The sequence below is a fragment of the Prionailurus viverrinus genome, chromosome F1 (genome assembly GCF_022837055.1).
Source record: "Prionailurus viverrinus isolate Anna chromosome F1, UM_Priviv_1.0, whole genome shotgun sequence".
NCBI classification, from domain to species: Eukaryota; Metazoa; Chordata; class Mammalia; order Carnivora; family Felidae; genus Prionailurus; species Prionailurus viverrinus.
Genome location: NC_062577.1, coordinates 11,830,647 through 11,847,965, shown reverse-complemented (window position 1 = coordinate 11,847,965; position 17,319 = coordinate 11,830,647). Strand labels below are relative to the sequence as shown.

At 38.1% G+C, this 17,319-nt stretch overlaps 1 protein-coding gene across 13 annotated transcripts in view; it reads right to left on the bottom strand.

The window, feature by feature from the left end:
* The window catches only part of DNM3 (dynamin 3), a 563,955-nt gene that overhangs the window by 307,792 nt on the left and 238,844 nt on the right, over positions 1 to 17,319 (bottom strand). For 8 of the 13 annotated variants that reach the window (XM_047840082.1, XM_047840084.1, XM_047840089.1 and 5 more), the window contains exons 13-14: positions 5,998 to 6,049; positions 5,151 to 5,180 (exon numbers count right to left, since the gene is read on the bottom strand). In XM_047840082.1, the coding sequence (XP_047696038.1) occupies positions 5,151 to 5,180; positions 5,998 to 6,049 (82 nt within the window). The remainder of the gene's footprint in view (positions 1 to 5,150; positions 5,181 to 5,997; positions 6,050 to 17,319) is intronic. The other 5 variants (XM_047840090.1, XM_047840091.1, XM_047840086.1 and 2 more) reach the window with 1 other exon arrangement.

The following is a 17,319-nucleotide window of genomic DNA, read 5'->3' as shown; positions in this document are numbered from 1 at the left end:
GGTCAGTAGCCAAACGCTATGCCACAATGCCTGTGTTGTTCACCACACTTCATCTTATCACGTAGGCATTTTATCATCTCCCATCGTCACAAGAAGGATGAGTACAATAAGATATTTTGAGAGAGGTCACACTCACATAACTTTTATTACAGTATATTGCCATAATGGTTCCATTTTATTATTAGCTATTATTGTTAATCTCTTGCTATGACTAATTTATAAATTAAATTTTATCACAGGTATGTATGTATGTACACATGTATGTATAGAAAAAGACACATATGTAGGGCTTGGTACTATCCACAATTTTAGGCATTCACTGGGGGTCTTAGAATGTATCCCCCATAGATAAAAGGGGACTACTGTACACATTTTCTCCAATTTCAGTAAACCTCCTCCCCCCGACCCCCCAAGTGCTCTGGCTTGCCCATCTCCTTTCAATTTTCAGTCAACACCATCTCTCCTCTTTTCTTTATCCTGGGCGCAAGTTCAGATTATATTTTTCTGTTTCCCCTGCAGTTAGGTGAGGCCAAATGACTGAGTTCTGGTCAATCAATGGAATGGAAATGCAAACAAATGTGTGACATTTTCAGGCTGGTCCTTAAAAACTTCCCTCACTCAGGCTTCTTTCTCTTTCCCATCTGTTAGAAGGATAAAGAAGATTCTAAAGTCCATGACTGACCATGTAAACCAGGGATAGATGCCCCTTACTCTCACCACCAGCATCTCAATGACCTTCAGTGGATTGTTACAGCAGGGTCAATTAAACTGTTACTGTATTAAGCTACTGAAACTCTGGGGTTGTTTGTTACTTGGTTGACTTGTCCTAATAAATCAATCAAAACTATTCATATGAGATTATACAATCTTTTATTTCAACCTGTCTTTTCAAAATTGTAACCCTTCTGTTCTCTTGACTTTATTTGCTGCCTTCCTGGAAAAACAAACTCAGCTCAGGATATCAATTCCATTGTCTGCTTTCTAAGCTTTATGCTACCTTCTAGCTATAAGGTAAAAGAGTAATTCATAAGACCAAAAGAACTGGTACTACCTCAGGTGATCCCCAACACTACCAGTCCACCTATTTTGACAACCTTCCCTATGTTTCTTGAGCTCTAGGAAACATCTAATACTAATCAGCATTCCCTCCTTGAAACCTTCTCTTTCATTGGCTCTCATTGTACTGCTCTCCAAGTTTTCCTACCTCTTTCACTTCTTAGACTGCTTTTCAGTTCCTCATTCTTCCCTAACTCTTATTTCTCCATTACCCTTTAAATCCCTTATGTTTTTCTGTTTTTATCCATTGGAGACAACCTCATTTACTCCCATGACTTCCATGACTACCATGTACATACATTGACAGCTATAAAACATATCTCCAGTCTAGACAAGTCTTGAACCTCAACCCTCCTGATATTTCCAATAGGCACAAAAAATGTATCTGGCTGAAGTCACCACCTTCTCCCATCTCCTCTGAAATCTGCTTTTCCTTCGCCTGCACTCCCTTGGTCAATGGATCCCCTTAGCCATAGCCTGGAAAGATGACTCCCTCCTTCCAGCTCCACAACTATTTATAACTCTTCCCATCCTCTAAATATAATTTGGATCTGTCACTTCCACATACCTGTTGCTACCAACATTTGTATTTTCTTACCTGAATTATTTCAAAAACATCTCCACCAATTTCCAAACCTCTAGTTTTACTCCTCCAAATCATCCCATACGGCTGACACACAGATCGTTCTACCATACAAGTTAGATGACATCCCTTTCCTACTGGATATCTCAATGGCTCCCTACTACCTTTGGAATAAATAATTCTCCATCTCTTCTCAACTCTAGACACTTTTATCAAACGTCCCTCTGGACATTTTTACTCCTGTCTCCCACAGTGACTCATATTCAATATATCTACCCTTCCTAACGCTGAATCCAAATCTGAGTTTCTTACCATATTTCTTTCTCCATGAACAGCATCTCCATTCATCTGTGCCTAAATCAGATATCTAAACAGCATTGGGGATCATCCCTGGCCCTCTCCTCAACATCCAATTCATTGTAAATCCTTTAGACTCTTCCTGTTTATTATGTCCTGAATTCACCAGCTTCTCCTCAAACCCATCACACATAGCTTAGCCCAGATCACCATCATCTCTTGTCTGCAACAGCCTTCTAACTAGTCTTTTTCTAATCTCATCCTCTCTTCAAAACCTTTCACATGTAGGCAGAATAATCTTTCTAAGATGTTATGATTGTGCTTAAAACCTTACAATGATACTCCACGGCTTTCAGCAACACACACACACACACAAAATAGCTGTAATGGAGCTTAGGTCCTAGTGAAGGAATATGAAAAAATAAATAAGATAACAAGATAATAGATGATGTCAACAAGGAGGGGCGGGATGGTGATTATAGATCTTCGTGCTCAGGACCAGCCTATTCCAGTGAGACCTGAAGGATCAGAAGGAGCTAACCTTGAAAGAGGAGGCCAACTTCAATTTGCTTACTTACCATCATCCTCACTGGGCTGTGAGCTACTTGAGGATAGGACCCATGATTTATTCATCATTCTATTCTAAACATCTACCACAGGTTTGGGTACTCTTAAGTTTTGGATACATATTTGATGAGTGAAGGGATGAATGAAGGTTACAGTTAAATTACTGGGCAGTGCAACTTTAGGCTAATTGGGTGCTCACATTTTTTTGTACATATGTTGACATCAACTTGTGGAACTTCCAAGATGACAAATTTCTAGGAAGCCAAAAACTAATGGGATTGACTTTAAAGAGGAGTTTTACTTTCCCTAAATCCTTCTAAAATATTTCAGAGCAGATTCTGCACAGAAGAATCTTTTACAACCAGGAGCCTGAAGGGAATATCAGAATGGATAAACACTTGCTAGGATAGCACAGGATATTTCAGCCCCATCAACTCCAGGATCAGTTAACAGTCTGGGCTCCAATGACCCCTGACTTTGAGCTTTTTGATAGGCCAACACTTTTTGTAGAAACTGAAATCAACCTCAGACATTCAGATTCAAAAAGAAATGATTTCAAGTAATCATGGTTCATTTCTGCTCAGCAGCTAAAAACAATAAAAGATTCTCTAAAATATACTATATTGCATTCAATGACTGAATTTGATCCTGATATATAAGATATACAGGTTCATAACACTTTACTTGCAAAGTAAAAGGTTTTTCTTTTAAAACAAACAAACAAAACAAAAATGAAGCAGCTAAACCTAACCTGACAGAAAAATATGTTTATCTTTCATTTAATCTACTTAGTGGGACTATGCATTTGTTTTACTGTAGAACCGTGATGTGTTTAATTAAAGGGTGCTGTCTCTGACCCCACAGGGATATTGGGTAATATAGGAAATATGCAATATACTTTTTTTTCTAAACTCCAAAAAGTTCTGGCATTAAAGGTACATCTGACCGTAAGGATTTTGGGTAGGGATCTGTATTCTATTATAACACTCACTCAATTCTATTTTCTTGAATTTTAAAACTTCCATAACGTATGGGCTTTTAAGTACTCAGGGAAAGTAAGTCACAGAAACACAATTAGCATTATTTTAGCATTTGGAAGCAATCTATAATTGAAAACTGTTTGGAGTTTCCTTTCAGATCTGATTTAAAATATGCATTTATGGGGCGCCTGGGTGGCTCAGTCGGCTGAGCGTCCGACTTCAGCTCAGGTCACGATCTCGCGGTCTGTGAGTTCGAGCCCCGCGTCGGGCTCTGGGCTGATGGCTCAGAGCCTGGAGCCTGCCTCCGATTCTGTGTCTCCCTCTCTCTCTGCCCCTCCCCCGTTCATGCTCTGTCTCTCTCTGTCTCAAAAATAAATAAAACGTTAAAAAAATTAAAAAAAAATAAATAAAATATGCATTTATGCCACTATACTCTCGCTTTTCCAATAAGTATAAACTTCTACGAGCTAGCGCTTCTGACCATGAGGAAGGTTTTATGGATAAATCCTTTTACCACACATCTAGCCTTAATCTGGGCATTGCAAGCTTCAGAATAATTTGCCACCGCTTCTAATTTTCCCAAGTGTTTAATTGTTCTCATTTTATAACTTTTGTAATTTTCTTAGATTGTATATTTTTTCTCCCTGAAGTTTCAAGAACAGTACCTACCTGCTAACAGCAAGGTTTATACTGTTTGCAGGCATACACCCAGTATCCAGCTGCAAACCTCATTAGGTAAATTATTTCTGATTCTCATCAGAATCAATCATCCTACAGAAATGTTTTCTATTTTTCCCATCACACAACTGAGCAAACTTGGGTTCAGTTTGTCCCAGGCCACATGGCTACTAAGTGACAGAGCAGAATTTAAACCCTGGAATGTCTAGTTCCAAAGTTTGTTTCTTCCAAAACATCATGAGGCAAATAATTGGCCCACGCTCCAATCTCAGTCTCAACTTGAGCACAGTTGGAAGAAAGACTTTAAAGCTGCTTCATCCATGGTAGAAATAAGAGTGTAATTTTTTTGGTCTTTTTTTAATGTCTACGCCAGAAATTTGACAGTATCTTTACACTTCCATAAAATGAAGATACAATATCTGGTTTTAAAAGATTCAACTTTAAAGCCATGTAAGATAGGAATTGATGTAATTTTGGTTTTGTTTTATTTTTTTAAATAAATACAAATAATTATAATTAAGTTGACTTATAACAAATACATCGAAAACCAGGGGTTTAATACCCACCTTTTACAAGCACCAACTACATTTATTGGAAACATTATCATACGAGTTGTAGAGAAAGGCTTACACCTTGTAACAACAGAGCATAAAGGGACAGAGATGAAGATCATTAATGATTTTAATTATTTTAAGGCCCATTAAAATTAGAGAAATAATCAAAGCACCCACAATGTTAAGGGTTTATTATTACAGCATTTTAGAGTTTACTAGTTCATACCTTTCAATCACAGCAAGTTATTAGCAGTGAAGGGATGAACCCTCTTAAGAGGATTTTTATATCAATGATACAGTGTTACGGACAAGACAACCTAAGTTAAAAAAAAATTAGTAGCAAGCGCTAGTTGAGTTAATCAGTTAAAGACAAACTCTGCCCTTGGGAAGCTAAATGAAAAAGCAACAGTAAAGCTTACAGAACTTAGCTCGTACAATTTGCCTTGAAGGCGGAAGATTGGTTCCCTGAAATAGCAAAGAATTATATGCTTTAGTTCAGAAAAAAGTTTTTAAAATAAAGTCTGTTATTACCTCTTCTCCTTTCAAAACAATGGAAAAACTTCTAGAGCAGAGGTTTCAATTTGTTCAATAATTGTACCTCTGAATTAAAAAAAAACCTATAAATCATCATTGTTTTGACTTGAAAAGAAATAACAATGCAAATATTCATTATCACATAAAACATAAAAGAAACAGCAAACTGTCAGAGTTAATGCAATCTCTGCAGAGCGCTATTAGTCAGAGACAGCTGGTCAGCCCAAAACACAAAAACTCAAAAGATCAGATCTTCTTAGGAATTAACATCTTCATTAACCAACAAAAATTTGGTATGGCAGCGATAAATCCAACAACTGCCTTCTTTTATGAGCTGTCCCTTCACTGTTACCAAGCTGTGCAAATGTGTGAACTAGTCAGCAGCATCAGAAGCTCATGCAACTACTCACCATATTTTAACCTTGAACTGACTCACAGATTCAATGTTAAATCAAATTTAGGGGTAACATAAGCAAGCAAAGTAAGACACAAGGAGTCAATTTTGAAAAGCAGAGCAAGTAGCAGAAAAGTTATTTAAAATAAATCAATAAAGTTAAGTGCATAAGGTAGCAAAAAAAAAAAATGCAACACACTCCAAAAACCTTAAAAGCAAAAACAAAACAAAACAAAAAGCTGCATTTTCAGCAAGATTTGCACATGATTAATTTGCATTAAAAAGCAGTCAATCTAGCGACTGAGTTCAAACTTTGGGGAGAGTGCATGCACTGATTATTTTAAAAATTCCTACCTGATTTCCAATTGTGTTTTTCTTGTGAACCTGACTGCTCCTCTGCTGAGCACTAAGAAAAGCAAAGGAGAAGAGCACTGAAGAAACTTTGGGAACAAGTAACAGATATTAAAATATATACAGGCTTTCAAAATATATCAACAACTGAAGCAGAGCAAATACCAAAACTCCAGGAAGGAAATTCTGGAAGCAGTTTAATTCTGGAAGCAAAACCAACTAAGGGGAATTAGTACCAATTAACAAGCCCAAAACAAAAACATAACACCACAGGATAAAAAGCTGTATTGCTACATCAGTGACAGGAGTTTGTGCAAGTATTTGTGATGTCCTAGTATGTATACAGAATAGCTGTACTGAAAATTAACAGTTAACACTTATTAAATATACATATCAAATAAATGTCATGTTCTAAGTGCTTTGTAGGTATTAGTGATTTTGATTTAAATTTCAATTTTAACCCATGAGATAGTTACTATTATTTTTCTCATTTTACAGATGGAGAAAATGAGTCACAGAGAAGCAAAGTGGCTTTCCCAAAGTCACTCAGCTAATAAGTACCAATTAGTCTGATTCCAGATCCCAAACTCTCTGTGAAATTACCCAAACTCAATGCTTTGAATTCTACATTCCGACAACTCCTACAGTGATCTCTAGCTTGGACCTTTCTCCCCAGCTCCAGACACATAAATGTTTTTGACAACTCACGCTTTCCACTTGATGTCTAATGCACATCTCAAACTTAATGTGCCAAGACTGAACTTATGATCTCTTCCCTAAAACCTGCTCCACCACAGTTTTCCCCTCCTCAATTAGTGGCAATTCCATATTTCCAAGTGCTTCTTAAGCCAAAATCCTTGATTCTTCTCTCTCTCGCACTCCATATCCAATCACGAGCATATGCTATTGACTCTACTTTTTAATATGTATTTAAAATTCAACAATGTATTAAAATTCAACAGCTTGGGGTGCCTGGCTGGCTCAGGTGGTGGAGCATGAGACTCTTGATCTTGGAGTTATAGGTTGAAACCGCATGTTGGATGTAGAGATTACTTAAAAACAAAAGTCTTTTAAAAAGAAATAAAATAAAATTCAACATCTTTTTACCACCTTCATTGCTAGCACATTGGTCCAAGCCACTGTCATCTCTTACTTGTGTGGTTGTGATCACTTACTCGGGTCTCTGTTTCCACACTTGTCCCCCTAACATTGATTCTCAACACAGAGGCCAGAGTGAGTGATCCTTTTAAAAAGGGGATCCTTGCCACTCTTCCGCTTAAAACATTCTATACTACTATGCAATACCATTCTACTCAGGGTAAAAGTCCTTACAATGGTACAGGCCCTACTCAACTGACCCCCACCCTCTGCCTCTTTGAATCACCAACTCTCCCCACCGTGTTCACTGGAGAGGTCCAGCCACACCGACTCCGTTCTTTTTTTCGAGCCCACCAAGCATACTCCCACCTGAAGCCTTGATATGCTTCCCCCATACATCTGCATGGCTCTTGATAGCACCTCCTTCAAGTCTTTGTTCAAATTTATCTTTTCAGTGAGACCTACTATGATCACCCTATTCAAAATTGCATGCCTCCCTCCTCCAGGACTCTCATCCTCTTTATACTGTTCTATTTTTCTTTATGGCAATTTTCACCTTCAAACATACTATATAGTTCACTGATTTGTGTGTCTATTTTCTGTGTTCTTCCATTAGAATGTAAGCTCCTTGTAAGCAGAGGGTTTTGCCTGTTCCATATCCCCAGTGCCTAGAAACTACTTTGGCTTCAACAAATATCTGCTGAATGAAAAGTCCAATGAGACTGATATCATTATAACATGAGCAAAGAGGCGTTAAGAGCCTGATACGACCCCGACAATTTAACCCCAGAGCCCAGATATTTATATGTGATGTTACTGTTTCTGTCAAAAGAATTGAAGGCTTTCTTTTCAGCTAATCCATGAGTAAACACCTATTGATACAAGAAAACACAAGTCATTGGTGGTAATTCTGAGAAGACTAGTAAGAACTGAATCCTCTCACTGGTTGTTTAATAGTTTATAGAAGCTGTTTTGGAGATTGATGAAATAGTCTAAAACAGAGAAAAAGTAGATTAAAGTCATTAATCAACAATTTATTTAAAAATTTTTTTTATGTTTATTCATTTTTGAAAGACAGAGACAGAGTACAAGCAGGGGTGGGGTGGAGAGAGAGGGGGACACAAAATCTGAAGCAGGCTCCGAGCTGTCAGCACAGAGCCCGATTCAGGGCTCGAATTCACGAACTGTGAGATCATGACCTGAGCCGAAGTCAGACACTCAACCGACTGAGACACTCAGGTGCCCCAACGTTGTTTTAAGTTTATTTATTTTTATTTATTTTGATAGAGAAAGTGAAGGTGGGGGAGGGGAGAAGGGGGAAGAGAGAGAAAGAGAAAGAGAGAGAGAGAGAGAGAGAGAGAGAGAGAGAGAGAGAGAATCCCAAGCAGATTCTGCACTGACAGTGCAATGCAGGGCTCGAACCTACAAACTGTGAGATCATGACCTGAACCAAAATCAAGAGTCAGACCTTAACCAGCTGAGCCACCCAGGCACCCCAAACAAAAAATTAAAGTGATGGGATATTATGATTCAGGAGCACAGCACAAATCACACATTCAGAAAAGTTGTTCAAAATAGCAATCTTTTATAATCTCCAGTTCTTCTTAAACTGCTTCTCCTTACTCAAACTCGTGAAGAAATATATACTGCATTCAAATGAGGCTGGGGAAGGCACCAGTGATAAAAGGTCACACAGCATATGATTCCTTAAGATATTATGTGTGTATTTTTAGTTGTTTTTCAATTTGCTAATTTCAGGGTTTCAGCTTCTTCTTTCCTCATTATTGTTATTTTACTAGTTTTTAGTTAAATGCTTGCTTCCCTTAATCACTATGAAATTCATCTCTCTCCAACCATTTCTCTACATCATCCAAATTTAAATTATTCAGGTTTTTGTGGTGAAATTTTAAAGGAGACAAACTTTGTGTTAGGCTGTGGCCAGGGGTCTGATGCTTCCACACTGACTCCTGGCTTCTCACCAGGCCCTGAAGCATGGAGTGTGTCTGAACGTATTATTCCTCTGGGGCTTCAGATTTTGGCCATGCTTTCTTTCTCTAGGGACTGCAGGTTTCTCCTCTTCTGGGAAGAACTGGGACAGCTACTATTGTAGTATGACCATGCCATCTTCCTGGCAATGGTCATCCATTCCAACCACCATAATTCTCTTTTAGGGTTTTCTTTTTTTTTTTTTAATTTTTTTTTTTAATTTTTTTTTTTTCAACGTTTATTTATTTTTGGGACAGAGAGAGACAGAGCATGAACGGGGGAGGGGCAGAGAGAGAGGGAGACACAGAATCGGAAACAGGCTCCAGGCTCCGAGCCATCAGCCCAGAGCCTGACGCGGGGCTCGAACTCACGGACCGCGAGATCGTAACCTGGCTGAAGTCAGACGCTTAACCGACTGCGCCACCCAGGCGCCCCTCTTTTAGGGTTTTCTTAAGGGGAAATGTTTTAAAATAAATCACTATTATGATCATTTCAAACTATGATAGATCCATGGGTGTTTAAAGTAGGCAAACTATTGGGGACCTTTGAATTATGTGTAGGTCCCCTTAAATCACATAAGAGAACAAAACAGAACATAAAGCAAAAGCCAGAGATTGTTGATGACTCCCTGTGCTACCTTAATAAAAAAAAATATGGCTCTTATGGCTCTTATAGTGTGTGTGTGTGTGTGTGTGTGTGTGTGTGTGTGTGTGTGTATTTGCGTGTATAGATAGATAGAAACAAAGGGTGGGGGGACTGGAGTAGCTGTTTCTTAGGTTCCTTTTATTTATTATTTCTTTTAATGAGAGAGGGAGAGTACATGTACATGAGCAGGGGAGAGAGTCAGAGGGGGAGACAGAGAGAGAGAATATCTTGAGCAGGCTCCATACTTAGCCTAGAGCCTAACGTAGGGCTTAATCCCCCAACCCTGGGATCATGACCTGAGTCAAAATCAAGAGCCTGACACTCACCAGACTGAAGCCACCCACGTGCACCTCTTAGGTTCCTTTTACATCCAAGATTCCTTGAGATGCAAAGTTATTTTCAGAAGCTTATGACCGACATTAGGTGAAGAGACTTTGCACTGACAGAAACTTTATCTACTCTGCAATCCTAGTTAGGATCTACCATATTCCAAGAATATGCAAAAAGAAAAAGATTTATCTTATAAGCCAATCTCAAATATTAGTGTTAAAACAAACACTAAATTAACTGTACTTTTGACCTAAAGAATAATCTTTTCACAGCAACTGGCCCCATAAAAATACTTATTAATGATGCATTTAGGTACTTGAAGTTACCCCATAAACAACATAATAAAAACCAAACTGTCTAGTTAGAAAACATTCTTTATCTTAACTCTTATATATGCAATGATGATTGAACTGAAAGCTTTTCAAAATATTTATTTAAAAATGGGAAGACTTCTGGGAAAATGGCAGAGGAGGAGGATCCTAACCGCACCTGGTCCAACTAACATACCTAGTAACAGCCACATCAGCACAACTAAAGCAGAAAATGACCTGAAGAATGGCAGAACAGACTTTCCACAGTTAATTGTAGAGAGGAGGCCACATCAAAAAAAGGTAGGAGGGGCAAAGACATGGTGGGAAACCAAACTCCCAGTGAGACTAATCACAGATGGGAGGGACACTACAAGCACGGAGAAGGTAGAGAAACAGACTCCATCCCAGGCACCCCAGGCACAGGGGACCTGCACTAGAAATACAAGTGCCCGTAACATTCGGCTTTGAAAACTAGTGGGGCTTAACTTCATGAGTTTTTTATAACCAGTGGGGCTTAACTCCAGTACTTTAAAAGTCGGCAGGCTTAGTTCTGGGAGATGTGGAAAGCAATAAGAAACTGCATCTCTGCCCTAATGAGACAGGACAACAAACAATCCCACCAAGATATAGCACAGAAGCAGCAGTTTGAAAAGCGCATGGGGTTTATGGGCAGGAGAGTTATTTAGTAATCTCAGAATGCATGCTGGAGTGACAGAGAGCTTTAGGAGACTTCTCCAAGAACAAAAGAGCTGGCAAGTGCCATTTCTTCCCACTGCCCCGCCAACCCCTGGCCCAAGCCTAGGTAGCCAGACACCTGTGGAAACCAGCTTGAGCACCCTCCACCTATCTTGTTGACACCATGCACTTCACCCCTGCATTCTCCTGTGGAGTCAGCCCATCCAACCTGCCTCGTTCTACCAGAGTCCCTCCAAAGTGGCTCCTCCTGCATCTCATCCTGCAAGCGGCGGCAAAAGGGGCTGGCAACACTCCGAGGTGACTCCTGCCCTGGTGAGAGGGGAAGAAACTACACACACCAATCCCACTGCAGCCCCAGCAGCTGGCCTTACCCCTGGCAGGCTGGACAGAGTGCCCTGCTGATCAGTGTATCTGCAGCCCCAGCAGAGGGTCTTGGTCTCACTGCCAGCACCCCCCACCACAAAAACCTCCAAAGAAGCAGCGCAAGGAGAGAGCCCTGCAGTTTGAGGTTACTTTGCAGCCCTAACAAACAGTCCTCTGGCCTGACTGCTGACGTCACCCAGCTACAAGTCCACGGGGACCTCCAACTGGCCTCCTAACAGCACAGGGACCAAATCTTGCCCACAAAAGGTAAAGTGAGCCACTGCAACTGACTGGACTGAAGGCAAACAAGGTTTAACCACAACAGTAGGGTGCATGGAACCCACACAGGAGACACCCCTGAAGCTCCTGGTTCCGGTGAACAGAGGATGTTGTGCCACAGAGCACCATAGGACCTCTTCCTCATAATGTCACTACTTTCAAGATCCAGGAAACATAACTGCCTTTCCCAATACATGGAAACAAACATAGTGAAACAAAATGAGGAGACAGAGGAATATGTCACAATGAAAGAACAGACGAAATCACAGCAAAAGAGCTACATGAAACAAAGGCAAGCAATATGCCTGATTAAAAAAAATCAAAGTAATGGTCATAAAGATACTTACTGGACTTGATAAAAGAATGGAGGCTCTCAGTGAGACCTTCAACAAAAAGATAGAAGATAGAAAACAAATAGAACCAATCAGAGATGAAGAATTCAATAAATAAAATTAAAAATACACTAGAGGCATCAATAGTAGCTTTGAGAAGGCAGAAGAATGGATCATAAAGCTGGAAGACAGAGTACTGGAAAGCAAACTGAACAGTAAAAAGAAAAAAGAATAATAAAAGAATAAGTTAAGGGAGCTCAGCAACATCATCAAGCATAATAACATTTGCATTATAGGGGTTCCAGGAGGAGAAGAGAGAGAAAAGGGGGCAGAAAATTTATTTGAAGAAATAATAGCTGAAAACTTCCCTAATCTGTAGAAGGCATCAGATACCTGATTCCAGAACGCATGGAGAGCCCCCAACAAAATCAACCCAAGAAGGTACACATGAAGGCACATAATAATTAAATGACAAAAAGTAGCGATAAAGAGAGAATTTTAAAAGCAACAAGAGAAATCAGTTACATACAGGGAAACCCAGAAGACTATCAGCTGGTTTTTCAGCAGAAACTCTGCAGGCCACAAGGGAATGGCATGATTTATTCAAAGTGCTGAAAGGAAAAAACCCGTAACCAAAAACACTCAGCAAGGCTATCATACAGAATAGAAGGAGAGATAAAGAATTTCCCAGACAACAAAAGTTAAAGGAGTTCATCACAACTAAAGCAACCTTACAAGAAACATTGAAGAGAATTATTTGAGTAGAAAGAAAAGCCCATACTCAGGAGAAAGAAAATTGTGAAAGGAAAAAATTTCACAGTAAAATACAAACATAATAAAAATTAATCACTTATAAAACTAGTATGGGGGTTAAAGCACAAAAGCAGTAAAATAAATTATATCTATAAAAATCAGTTCAAGAGATTCACAAAATAAAAGTAAGTAAAATATGGCATCATATACATAAAACATGGGAGGGGAGAGTAAAAATTTAGTGCTTCTAGAATATGTTCAAAATTAAGTGACCATCAACTTAGACTGCTATGTGTGTAAAATGTTCTATATGTGCTGAAGAGTAACCACAAACTAAAATCCTGGAACAGATATGAGAAAAAGAGAAAGCAATCCAAGCATACCATTAACGAAAGCCATAGAATCACAAGGGAAGAGAGCAAGAGAAGTAAGGAACAGAGAAGAACTACAAAAACAATCATAAAACAAGTAACTAAGTGGCAATAGGTACATACCTGTCAATAATTACTTTGAATGTAAATGGACTCTAATCAAAAGACACAGGGTGACAGATAAAAAAGCAAGACCCATCGGGGTGCCTGGGTGGCTCAGTCGGTTGAGCTTCCGACTTCAGCTCAGGTCATGGTCTCACAGTTCGTGAGTTCGAGCCCTGTGTCGGGCTCTGTGCCAACGAACGGCTCAGAGCCTGGAGCTTGCTTCAGATTCTGTATCTCTCTCTCTTTCCCCTTCCCTGCTCATGCTCTGCCTCTCTCTGTCTCTCAAAAATAAATAAATGTTAAAAAAAAAAAAGTAAGACCCATCTATGGGCTAACTAACTACAAGAAACTGGCTTCAGACCTAACGATACATGCAAATTGAAAGTAAAGGGGTGGAAAAGCATTTACCATGCAAATGGAAGCAAAAAGAAAGCTGGGGCAGCAATATGTTTCTCAAACAAAACAGACTTTAAAACAAAGACTATAAAAAAGACAAAGAAGGACACTACATAATGATAAGGGCAACAATCCAGCAAGAGGATATAACAATTGTAAATATTTGTACACTCAACATAGGAACAACTAAATACATAAAGCAACCATTAACATACATAAAGGAAAAAAACTGACAGTCATACAACAATAGTAGTGAGCTGTAACAACCCACTTACATCAACAGATCACCTAGGCAGAATATTAACAAGGCAACAGTGTCTTTGAATGACGCATTAAACCAAATGGATCTAAAAGATATATTTAGATTACTCCATCTAAAAACAGTGCAATACATATTCTTTTCAAGTGCAAATGAAATATTCTCCAGAGAAGATCGCATGTTAGGCCACAAAACAAGGGTCCACAAATTCAAAAAGACTGAAATCATATCATGGTTCTTTTCTGACCACAATGGTATGAAAATAGAAATCAATCACAAGAAAAAATGTGGAAAGCACCTAAATACATGGAGGCTAAATAATGATGAATGCATCAACCAAGAAATCAAAAAGGAAATTAAAACAAAAATACATGGAGAGAAGTGAAAATGAAAACACAATGTTCCGAAATTTTTGGGATGTAGCAAAAGTGGCTCAAAGAGGGATGATTATAGCAGTGCAGGCCTACCTCAAGAAGCAAGGAAAATTTCAAATAAGCAACCTAATCTTACACTTACAGGAGCTAGAAAAACAAAGCTCAAAGCTAGTAGAAGGAAGAAAATAATAAAAATTAGAGCAAAAACAAATGAAATAGAGATAAAAAAACAATAGAATAGATTAATGAAACCAGAACTTGTTCTTGGAAAACACTGACAAAACACTGACAAAACTGATAAAACTTTACCCAGACTCATCAAAAAAAGAAGAGGATTCAAATAAATAAATAAAATCAGAAATGAAGGAGAAATATCAATACCACAGAAATACAAAGGATTATTAAGAATATTATGCAAAATTATATGCCAACACACTGGACAACCTAAAAGATGTGGATAAATTCCTAGAAACATATAACCTTCCAAAAGTGAATCAGGAAGAAATAGAAAATTTGAACATACCCATTACCAGCAGTGAAATTGAATCAAAAACCTCAAAACGAACAAAAGTCAAGACCAGATGTCCTCACAGGTGAATTCTACCAAACATTTAAAGTAGAGTTAATACCTATTCTTCTCAAACTATTCCAAATAATAGAAGAGGAAAGAAAGCTTCCAAATTCACTCTGAGGCCGGCATTACCCTCATGCTAAAACCAGAAAAGGACACTACAAAAAGAGAAAACTATAAGCCAATATCTCTGATAAACATAGATGCAAAAATCGTCAACAAAATATTAGCAAACCAAATTCAACAATACATTAAATTCACCATGATCAAGTGGGATTTATTCTAGTGGTTCAATACTTGCAAATAAATCAATGTGACACATCACACTGACGAGAGACAAACAATATAATCATTTCAATACATGCAGAAAAAGCATTTGAGAAACTACAACATCCATTCATGATAAAAACCATCAACAGAGTAGGTTTAGAGGGAACACACCTCAACATAATAAAGGTCTTATGTGAAAAACACACCGCTAATATAATCAATGGTGAAAAACCAAGAGCTTTTCCTCTAAGAGCAGGAGCAAGACCAGGATGTCCACTCTCACCACTTTTGTTCAACATAGTACTGGAGGATGCCTGAGTGGTTCAGTTGGTAAGCGGCTGACTCTGGACTTCAGCTCAGGTCATGAACTCATAGTTCATGAATTATAGCCCCACATAGGGCTCTGCACTGACAGCACGAAGCCTGCTTGGGATTCTCTCTCTTCTCTCTCTCTGCCCCTCCCCTGCTCTCTCTCTCTCTCTCCTTCAAAATAAATAAATAAACTTAAAAAAAAAAAACAAAACGAAAAACATAGTACTGAAAGTTCTACCCAGACAAAAAATCCAACAAAAAGAAGTAAAAAGTATCCAGATTGTAAGGAAGAAGTAAAACTGTCACTATTTGCAGATGACATGATACTATATAGAAAAAACCTTAAAGAATCCACAAAAAACTACTAGAACTAAAGATAAATTCAGTAGACTCAGGATACAAAATTAATATGTGGAAATCTGTTGCATTTCTATCAACTAATAATGAAATAGCAAAAAGAGAAATTTAGAAAACAAGCCCATTTATAATTTCACCAAAAAGAATAAAATACCAAAGAATAAACTTAACCAAGGAGGTGAAAGACCCATACTCTGATTATTATAAAACGGTGATGAAAGAAATTAAAGATAACACAAACAACTGGAAAGATATTCCATGCTCATGGATTGGAATTTTGTTAAAATATCCATACTACCCAAAGCAATCTACAGATTGCATGCAATCCAGATCTGTCAATACAAATAGCACTTTTCACAGAACTAGAACAAATAATATTAACATTTGTATGAAACCACAAGAGACCTTGAGTGGCCAAAGTAATCTTGACAAAGAAAAACAAAGCAGGAAGTATCACAATCCTAGGCTTTAAGATATCTACACTACAAAGCTGTAATAACCAAAACAGTATGGTACATGCACAAAAAGAGACACATAGATCAATGGAACAGAAAAGAGAGCCCAGAAATAAACCCATGCTTTTATGTTAAATTAATTTACAACAAACGAGGCAAGAAAATACAAAGGGAAAAAGATAGTCTCTTCAACAAATGGTGTTGGGAAAACTGGACAACTACATGTGAAAGAATGAAACTGGACCACTTTCTCATAACATACACAAAAATAAACTCAAAATGATTTTAAGACCTAAATGTGAGACCTGAAACCATAAAATTCCCAGGAAAATAACACAGGCAGTAACTTCTTTGACATCAGCCATAGAAACATTTTCTAGATATGTGTCCCTTGGCAAGGGACACAAAGGTAAAATTAAACTGCTAGGACTACACCAAAATAAAAAGCTTCTGCACAGAAAGTAAACCATCAACAAAATGAAAAGAAAACCTACTGAATGGGAAGAGATAGTTGCAAATGATGTATCTTATTAGGGTACATATACAAGATACATAAAGCACTTCTACAACTTAACACCCCAAACCAAATAATCCAATTTAAAAATGGGCAGAGGAACTGATTAGACATTTTTCCAAGGAAGATATACAGATAGCCAACAGACACATGAAAAGATGCTCAACATCACTAATCATCAAGGAAATGCAAATCAAAACCACAATGAAATATCAGTTTACACCTGTCAGAATGGCTCTAAGCAAAAACAGAAGAAATAATGAGTACTAGTGAAGATGTAGAGAAACAGGAAGCCCCATGCAGTGTTGGTGGGAAAGCAGCCTGGTATAGCCACTGAGGAAAACATTATGGATACTCCTCAAAAAATTTAAAATAGAATTACCATATGATCCAGTAATTCCACTAAATGGTATTTGCCCAACAGAAACAAAAACACAATTCGAAAAGATATATGCACTTTTATGTTTATTGCAGTATTACTTACACAAGTCAAGATATGGTAACAACCCAAATTTCCACTGATAGATAAATGAATAAAGATGTTTTAC